At 39.9% G+C, this 10,007-nt stretch overlaps 1 protein-coding gene across 2 annotated transcripts; it reads right to left on the minus strand.

Annotated features, from left to right (window-relative positions):
• Positions 1-279: 279 nt before the first annotated feature.
• LOC103977891 (uncharacterized) lies at positions 280-8,079 on the minus strand. 2 transcript variants are annotated; one of them, XM_009393544.3, is made up of 10 exons: positions 7,835-8,079; positions 6,133-6,186; positions 5,905-6,055; positions 4,984-5,820; positions 4,606-4,903; positions 3,323-3,532; positions 2,945-3,118; positions 1,664-1,861; positions 1,444-1,557; positions 280-885 (listed from the first exon to the last, which is right to left on the minus strand). In XM_009393544.3, exons 4-10 carry the CDS (start codon positions 5,784-5,786, stop codon positions 556-558), a joined length of 2,127 nt encoding a protein of 708 aa, XP_009391819.2. In that variant the 5' UTR covers positions 5,787-5,820; positions 5,905-6,055; positions 6,133-6,186; positions 7,835-8,079; the 3' UTR covers positions 280-555. The 2 variants fall into 2 exon arrangements, with proteins under 2 accessions (XP_009391819.2, XP_009391818.2); XM_009393543.2 differs by lacking the exon at positions 6,133-6,186.
• Positions 8,080-10,007: the final 1,928 nt, after the last annotated feature.

Raw genomic sequence — 10,007 nt, forward strand, 5'->3', positions numbered from 1 at the left:
GAAGTGCTGACCTCGTTGTGGCTCCCTACATGTTTGATTCTCTTTTTTTTTTTTTTTCCAGTATTACAGTGGAGCTCATAAGGTGTTATTACCATCTAAATTGAAGCAAACAAATCGATTAAAACATATAAATTTAGTATTAGTTTAAGTATATTACCATTACACTTTTTTAGTGTTGTTCCTAATATATTATAGAAAAAAACATCAAAAGAATGAGTGTTGTTCCTAATATATCATACGGGAAGAAGGTATCAAAAGAATGAGGCAAAACACTAATCAAAAGCAAAAAAAACGTAAGCTGCACATTTTTAGTGGGTAATCTACCGCAATCGTACGATATTGATGCGTCATTTCCTAACAAATGAAATACAGTAGAAGCGGACTCAGAAGATAACCCATCAGACGAAAATCCATTACTTTTAACACTTTTGTCGCCGACGACATCACATCAACAATCAACCAACGTTATGGTCTTCCATGAAATTTGGACAAGTCTGATGTTACGCTACGCTGTGGACACTTGTAGGACAGATTGGGCGGTGGAGGAGGGAATATTTACACGCACCACACTTGTCGGAGGAGCTTGTACCTTGAATTAGCTGGCGAGCTTTGCTGGTGAGGGATTGAGGTTGGAGATGGGGAAACCGGTGGTGTTCTGTCCACAATAGAAGCCAGGGGTGCATCTAATTCATCCAAATCCTGGTCGCTCGTATATCCCTTCCTCTGGACCATGGATGCTCTTCGGTCCAACTCCGCTTGGCGGCCTATATCAGCAACCTTCTCGGCCACCTCCGCTGGCAAAGGAGGCGAGTATAATACGGGAGCAGCTGCAGAGGGGAAGCCTCCAATGAGCTCCTTGTCCGACAGTCTCCGTTCCAAAATGCTCTGCACATGCATGTATCCAACCACAAGTCATTCGCACTCGGACTCCTAGCCTTTTTTTTTGTCTTGTTTTGTTTTTTTTTTTGGTGAAAATGGATTGCTTGAAGAGGGGAAGAAAGAGCAATTGCTCTTGGCAACTTAAAAAAGAGTAAAATTTTTTGCAACTTGTTTGGTCCAAGTGATAAAAGCAAAGAATGCATATATTATCAGCAAAAGCAGTAAAATTTTCAGGCAACTCGTTATTTTACTTCGTTAAAAATAATGTGGGGAATTTGCAATGTACCACAGGTACAATAATATGGCTATAGTTAGAATTTTCAGACTTTTAACAAATGAACTAGCATATTAATATTTAAAACTTTTAGGTAGGATGAATGAAAAGCCAACTTTGCATAACTTGGGGAAACAAGATTTTCCCTCGTGCAATGATTAATGGGAAGCTGATTTCTTTTTTTTTTTTTGCAACATTTAGAAAAAGAAGTTCAACCAATCTCACCTGCTTTATGACAAGACAAACACACAAATTCGACACAGAGAGAAAAAGATCCAGACACCACATACCTCAGTGTTTAGTTCCTCCAGCACAATTCCTGGAACAGGATCTGGGCAGAACTCGTCAGGTGTAAAGTTGCAGAGAATCCGAATTATCAAAGGCAGACCAATAGATGGGCAGACCTGGAATGTTTGAAGACCAGTTGCATGAAGTCAGAGAAAAGACTATGAGATATGAGAAATGACAATTTGAAGAAAGGAAGCCTATGTTATATTCCAAGAGGCTAACCTCTTTTCTAACGGCCCTGTCCAGTAGCATGTCCTTTGGGAGCATCAAAAGGTCACTCAACTGATTAAGTAGATGAAAAGATTTTGATTCTGCAATTTCTTCCTTTCTATCATCAGCATCACCAACCTGGTCATCTTTTGCTGAATCCTCCGCATCCATACCAAATAGATCTGTCAACCATCTAGACCAGTTTCCTATCTGCAGATATGTATAAACCAAAGTTTCGGACCACGTGGTACAAATTACAGTATTAAAAGAAAGAAATGAAAACACTACCATCTCCTGAATTAGTCATGTACTTTAGTTAAAGTACAGTTTCTTAAAAAAGATCAAACTAAACAAAGGCCTGTATCATGCACATACGAAAAATGAGTAACCACATAATAAGCTAGCTTGAAAATTTTTCGATAATATAAATGCTGGTCTGGCCCAAAACAACATAATTTTCAAGCAAATAAATGGTAGATTGATGGTACAAACCAGTCTTTGGACACAGACTCTTGCTCTAATTTATATTAAATAGGTACCGACAGGATATAATATTCTAAATCTGGTTTTCAGGTAGTATTTATCTGATGCCACAGTGCAGGAACAAAAACAGTTGCCACAGCGCCTATTCTGGAAGATGAATAATACAAACACCAAATGCTAATGATATTATAGAATATGGTTATTTAAGTGAAGGAATATAATAAAAAAATAAAAGAAACACGATGTATTTAGTTCAGGGATATGTCCGAACACTTGGAACATGGAGGAGTGAACTCAGGATGGATGATAGCAGCTGAAGAACCAACTTCTGGTGCCTTTCAACTATAATCAAACTCAAGGAAACTATAGTCTGCTCTGTAGAAGGCATTGTCAGATTTTAACTTGAAAAGCAAAGCCATACCTGCCACCATGGAAACTATGCATCTATTGCTTCAACCAAGTATTAGAAGCACAGTTGCAGTGATGAATGACACAGGAAAGTCAAAAAGATATACATCAGAGATTATGCCAATAAAACAATAGCTTACACAGGGAAAGAGTAATGTCCCTCAATCTGCTCTCTGGAGTTTGTCCAGATAGGCAATCCTGGTTTTATTTCTGTGGAGTTATGGCTCTAGATCTGGTTAGATTTGTGACTGTTTATTAGGTAAAAGTAAACTTTGATTTAAGAACTACGAAGAATGATTTGATCAGTTTTTTTCTTTTCATTGTATCAGTTTTAGTATCACCTAAAACAAAACAACAGCTTTTCAAAATTTTATGATAAAATGAAGCTGTTGAGCTATGTACCGAATTTTTCAGTTGTGCACCAGATCCAAAGCTTAAATCCCCAGCAGGAATTGGCAGAACTTTTGGATCAACAATTGGATCAGATACAGGATCAGTTGGAATTTCATGAGCTGATTCTCGCAGAATTGCATTGAACATGGCAACATCTAATCTGGATACACACTGCTCCATCACCTATTCATATGCAGATTAGTGATTAACATTCCAATGCTTTTGGCAGAAGATAGTTTCATATCATTGCAACAAGAAAAAGAACATATTGACAGAGATTTACAGAAGAGAAAGAAATAAAGTCACACAACAAGAACAAGAATGAGAACACTTGACTGAAATTAAAAGGAGAGACAAACAAATTCTTCCAGGAGTGGCTGATGATACCTTTTTTGCCAATACAGGCAAGCAGCCACACTCATGCCCTCCAGAACGAACAGGACAGAGCCTACTGAAGGCATCATGGAAAGCACTTTTCCACAAGTTTATAGAAAAACTTCCTTGCTGCTGATCACCCAATGCTGGTCCTAACAACTTCCCAAAGCTTTTTGGAGTGTATATGTCCTCCAGAGGTGATTGCATGCATGGAGTCAGTGTCTGAAACACAATATAGAACAAGATCAAAAGGGTAAAGATATTAAACAATCTCAAGCTGCGCGCAGACATCACTTTTTTTTAACAGAACTAGAAAAAACCTATGACCCATTCTTAAGCTATTTTCTTCTTATACGATAGAAAGCCTCAATCCAGTAGCAAGAGGTTTAACCCGACATATGCTATTGCATCATCAAGGGGATCAAAATCACCAATGAAATTCAACCTGAACAATCTTTGTTCAGCTAACCCTGCTACAGGATGGCTATTAAAGTAGCACTCTGTCATCTCCTATTGCTACTACAGATAACCAGTCAGCTGGGCTTACAACCAATAAAACGATAAATACTTTAAAAAAACTAAAGTTAGCTGATCTAGACCAATTTAATCAATATTGTAATTTCAAACTGAACATCCTAAGATGTTATAAGAACAATTATGTGAATTTCTTCAAAATTCAAGCTCATGGAATGACAGGTATTACACTTCACAGATTGCTAGACAGCTGAGGTCATAGATAAATGATGATGCAACTCAATATAAAATCATCATTTAAGAGATGTCACTAGAAAGATTCAAACTACGTCATTGGTTTCTGTATTTATAAACATATTTATCTCACTGATTGTCAATATAAAGAAAGAGGATAACTAATATAACATGTTCTTTCATGGTCACCATTATTTCAGTTGCATGTTCTAGAAAGATGTATTATCCATTACAAATCACGTATTGAGTACAAGGCAAAATCGGCAAAACAAATGTTCAGTACCATTTCAATTGGCCTGAATCTAATGAAATCCTGGACAAGTTGATTTGGAACTACATAAGAACCATCTTTATACCAACTTGGGATGATTTATGAAAAAATTATATATCATCCATCCACCTAGACTGACAAGATTGATGTTGAACCTACAGTGGACTATGCTGGCGAAAAATATGATGAGCTTGCTAGACAGCTTGCATGAGTGCTCAAAATTCACTAAACTTGACATTGAGAAAGTGCTATCCAAGTTTAATCTTCATGATGTCAAGGTCACTCTACGATGGCTCAAATAAGAAACAATATTTACCTGCCACCATACTGATTCAACAATCCGGGAGAAGATCCAAGATTCTATCTTTTCCAATGCAGATGTAAATGTGTTTGTATCCTGCCAGTCATCTATCAGCTGCATAAAACCAAAAATTTTCCCTTGTTTGATCCCGGAATTGATTTTCCGTTTCAGTGGTGATTGTTTCTCATCAGTTTTCCTTGCACCACCATTTGACTCCACTGTCCTCAAAGTTGCATTAGAATTGGACAAGTTGCCAAATGTTTGACAAATAATCTCTCTGAGGACAACCGTGTTTGACAACCAGAATGTTAACCTTGTACAAAAGAAGGAAATCGTTAGTCAATCCACAAATATATAGACATGCTTAACTCTTTGATATACTAAGTTCATTACCTTGAAACATCATTTCCACATGATTTTGCGATCAGTACAAGCCCCGAGACAGTGTTTCTAGCAACTGTGGCTTTCTTATCCTGAGTCCAAAATTTGCAAGCATGAATATACAGTCTTGAAAGGCGCCGAGCAGGTGTGTGAACTTTATGTGCTGAACTTCCATGCTCTGGTATGACAGAATAGAGAGAAATCTCAAGCGCAGCAACTTCTCTGAGCTCCTCCTCAAGTTTTTCGATCCTCGATTCCATCTCCTCCATCTTCTGATATACACTTGCCCGGTCATCATCAAGGACATTCTCTTCTGTGTCAACCGTCTCATCATCTGTCCCATTACTCTGATCACAAATGGGAGCTTCATCCAGCACATCAATCTCCTTGACCTCTTCAATTGTTTTATCATCCATTTCTTCGGATACCTCTGATGAAGGTTTGGAAGAAACATTTGTGTTCTCTAACTTCTTATTGCTAGGGATTTTAGGTGACACTGCAGCTCTGCTAGGTTTTTGAGATTTCTTTTGACTAGTATTCAATGTTTTAAAGTGCAGTCTGCCATGTTCTTGATGATTAGCACCTCCTCGTGACGTGCGGGGACGGTTTTCAGCTGGTTCCTTTTTTGTGAGCTTCTTTGGAACCCTTGAAGCTCTTTTTACCTTGTTCTCATCATTAGTTGGTGCCTCTCCTTGAGATGAAAGTGAATCCCTCGCAGGCTCATAATCTGATTCACCTTCCTTGCCATGTTTTACATCTTTTTCCAAATCACTTAAACGATCATCTCTTTCCTCCCCATTTTCTTTGGCACCCATTTTATGATTACAAATTAATAGCAACTCTTCAAACCTGTACACCATCTTTAAAATTATCTAAAAGTGTCTTCTTTCGTGTAAAGTTTAGAAGCACATAAACTGCATTCAATGCACTTACTTGAACAATCTGGAGACCCTTGTATTGAATCTGATATGATTCTTTCCGTGCAAAAGTCCTTTTTTGAAGTGGACACTGTGCAGTAGTCAAACTACTGAATTCTAGAAATTTTTTAACCTTTTTTCTTCACAAGCCTCACAAATGTATATTCCTGACACAGTCCAAAAAATTAGGGCAATTAGATGTATGAAAATCTCTATCTATTAATCTCAAAGATAGTAATCATACCTGATATTATTTCTTGACTGATAATATTAATAAAAAATCTTCAAATATATAAAACTGCAAAATGGAAAATTTTCTTCAGCAATTCACTGAAGGCAAAATTCTAATTGATTCAACAAATATGACTTTAAGAGTTACTTAAAACGAACAAATGCTATAATCATAAGCATATGATGGACAAGATCCGCCGATGACCTTGCAGGTAGCATAGTGATAAAAAATTTAGCAGTAGACATAAGTTAACTTGGAAAATTAAGCAATATTAAATTTAAAATTTTGGCCACGAACAAGTTGCAATAGGACAATATGGGTCAACATTTCTAAAAACCTGTACATGCCATGAGCCCAAGAAAAAGAAATGGTTATCTTCAAAATATCAAAGCCAGCCATATGGCTAATATTGATAGTCAACAACAGGATAAATAAAGGCTCACAAACAATAGTTTTCTCTATCCAGTCTCGGTAGCAAAATCCAAGTTATTCTATACATCTATCATCAAATCTGTCATATGTTTTCTTTGGCAACTTCCAACTTTAAACACATATTTCCATACTCCAGCCTTCTATGATAATAAAGGCATAAAGAACAGCAGGTTGTCATGTGTATTTTTATAGGGCAGAGAATTATCTTAAACAAAGTAACACAAAATGATGGCTTCACAATCTTGTGCGTGCATTTCAACACCAAAGAACGAGTCAAGATATCGGACAGTCACTGATGGACAATCAATGACGAACAGTACAACAGACTATTTAGTATAACAAAAATTCCAAACACGCTAATTATATATTATCCCCTGTAATTAGTTATTTTTAGTATTTTGATCCTATACTTTGAAAAGTTAGGTTGAAATCCTTATAATTATTAAAGTAAACTGTTTAACATCGTTTTTTTCTCACAGCATCTTACTCCAGGGAGAAACGGATAAAAGATAACTAATTACATGAACTAATTTATAATTAGCCATCGCTGGTGTGGTCGCCAAATTCCAAGTCCCTGGAACACATTGGATCTAGAAGTGCCGCCGAATCACGAGATCCTAATGGCTGAACATATATTACGGCTCCAAACAAAGAGTGATAGGCTAGAAAACCAAGAATGCTCCAAAAACTAAACAAAAATTCAATCCATAAAACCAAAAGCAAGAATGTTCCAAGCTTCTTTAACATGAACGGAATCGGCAAGAAACATCAGCCTTAACTCCGATGGTAATCTTTCCAGTACCAGCTCAAGCAAGATCGAACAGATCGCCCAAAACCAGGAGCGGACTTTAGGAAATCAAGGATCCGCCGAAGATTGAACAGCTACTCAAACCATCGAACCAAAAGCAAGAATGCTCCAGGGTTCTCTACCGTGAATTCTATCAGCAAGAAACATCAATCATAACTTCGATGCCAACCATTCCAGAACCGACTCAAACGAGATCGTACGGATCTCGACAAGATCACGAACGGACTAAAGAAATGCTCCTCAGAAGATCCAACGCCGGCCATTCCAGATCGCGCATCAAACAAGATCCGGTGCAACTCGCGGTACCAAGAAGAAGCAAACAAAACCAAAGGTATGATATTCGTCGGATTCCTCCAAGGAGTGAGAAAAAAGGACACCGACACAAAAGGGAAACGACAGGAAACCGAACAAGAAAGAGAGAAGAAGAAGAAGAAGGGAAAAGGGATTGCAGGGAGTGAGACTCGAAATCCTCACCAAAAAGCTTCGCCCCTTCGCCTCGAATGGCGTCTCCTCTTCTTGATCTTTAACTCCCAAGAACGAGAAAGCAAAGCACCGGCATACTCCCGCCCATTAGAACTCGCACAAATGCCGGAATCCACCGGGGTTCTTTAACTCGATTTAATCGCCGGTTTGAGATCCGAGCAAGAACGCGTTCCCTCTAACTCCTCCCCACCGTCCCACTCAGTGTGTGGTTTATGGCTGACGGCCACAGGGTGAGAGAGAGCGGAGGGAGCTGCTTTAAAGTGAAGGAGTTGAATTCACCGCGCCGTGTGATTACCGATGCCACAAGGAGTCTCTCAAGGTCCCACGCCACGTGGACGCCGTACGATTCCTGTGAATCCTCACGTTCGGTGAGTGGCACCGTGGGAGTCGTGTGGTTCGTGATCGAGGAACACTTTGCCGCCCCTGCGATGGAAAGGGTCCCACCGCTCACACTACCGACGCACCCTAAGGGACGCAAGTGGTAGATTTGGGTAAATGACTGACGGGTGAGAATAATATCTCAGGAATGATTTGGGTGACCGGGAGACGGGGTGTCGGTGCGTGGAGATCACCGAGAGGTCCCGGTTCGCTGCCGTCAGTCATTCAGCTATACGCCCGACGCGTGCCGGTGATAGGTGGGGGAGATGGGTCCACGACAGCCATACGCCGGTTGTAGCTCCGTAGTCCGTAGATGACAAAATAATCGAGGCATCTGCAGGTGTATTATGTGGAAGGTAATACCAGGTTGTGCCAGCAGACCAATTATTTGCATTAGTAATAACAAGTTCTTTTTATTTCAGCTTCCTAATCGTGCTAATGGAGTCAGGTTGATCATGATGCTAATGTGAGGTAGCCTTGTAAGCTTCCAAGCCAAATATGGTAGAACTGAGTTGACGATCAAGCGGTAGAGATCTGGGCAAGCAAGACAGTGGATAGATGATACAGAAAAGAGATGCAGAGTGGTAGGTTGACTGGCTGGCTGGCTGGCCAGAATGCGAAGTGGTAGGTGGGGAGGCAATTCCCTGAAGGGGGCCAGTACAGAAAAGAGAAACCAAGTCACCATCTCACTGTACTCCAACTCCTGATGGGCAAATGTGACAGAGATGCAATGTGTGTAAACCGGTCATCACCGGAGTTGCGACGAAGGGAAAGGCCAAAATAGTCGATAAACGAGTTTACGTGGATGCAGTGGTTGTCCTTTGCTGTGGCCCAAACCCCAATTATGTTCGATGAGATGTGTGGAAGCTACACCGATCATATGCAAACGGAGTTGGGAGGATGGATCTACATGCGTCTTACATGAAGTTTGTGAGCAGGTTTGCTTCGGTAACCACAGATGATGTGTTTTTTTTTGGGACTAAACTTAAAATAATTGTTCGGCTAATGGGATGAGGAGACCAAAGAGCATATTCTAAACCAGCAACATGTGATGCGTGATTAAGCTTCTTCCTAGTAAGGACAGTGATAAGTGACTGTAGATTCAGAGCAAGATGTACAGATCGCATAGAGTTGGGTGATGCAAGCTGAGGATGGGTGAGTGACTCGCAAGGCAAGCAGAAGAAGGTTCGGCACGAGATGGAGGGTGTGATGTCGTACAGCCACCCACCTCACCCTCTCCGCCATATTTTGGAAGATGTGCACTTCCTTTTCGGACGTCTGCATTGTTTTGCTTGAATTCTAAGGATGTCTGTTTCGATTCCTTTTCATTGTTCGTCGCCAAAGTAAGAGACTACGATGCAGTGAGTCAACATCCGGTAGACGGTGTCAATGGGCCGCCAGCACTCCACACCAATCTAATACCTTTTATAGAGATATTGTTTGTTTGACACATTAGTCAAGTAATTCGCATGATCGATATAAATGATGTAATGATATTAATCGCAACATCTAACGGTTGAGATGATTCTTTCATCTTTATATCCAAATAATATCTATCAATCATATTTTTGTTGGGTACATACTCAAAATTAGAATACACCGTAAACATAATGAACATGGAACCACAATTCTTACCGGACGGTATAGTGAATTCGCGTGGTCCACGTCTACTACAATCGATCATCATCTCTCGCCGACAATAGCTGTGCCGCACTAAGTCCACGCACTACTGGCGTCCGACGTGTACGCATGATGGACGCCGTATGACCACGACCACGTCATCATT

The sequence above is a fragment of the Musa acuminata genome, chromosome BXJ3-3, assembly GCF_036884655.1.
Source record: "Musa acuminata AAA Group cultivar baxijiao chromosome BXJ3-3, Cavendish_Baxijiao_AAA, whole genome shotgun sequence".
Classification (NCBI taxonomy): domain Eukaryota; kingdom Viridiplantae; phylum Streptophyta; class Magnoliopsida; order Zingiberales; family Musaceae; genus Musa; species Musa acuminata.

Bases quoted from the DNA above. Each gene is read 5' to 3' on its own strand.
- LOC103977891 (XM_009393543.2), bottom strand. From the start codon at position 5,786: ATGGGTGCCAAAGAAAATGGGGAGGAAAGAGATGATCGTTTAAGTGAT. The intron at 3,119-3,322 runs GTATCATCAGCC...GCATATGAATAG, and splicing joins TGCCTGTATTGGCAAAAAAG to GTGATGGAGCAGTGTGTATC. The intron at 1,862-2,944 runs GTACATAGCTCA...ACATATCTGCAG, and splicing joins GTGCACAACTGAAAAATTCG to ATAGGAAACTGGTCTAGATG.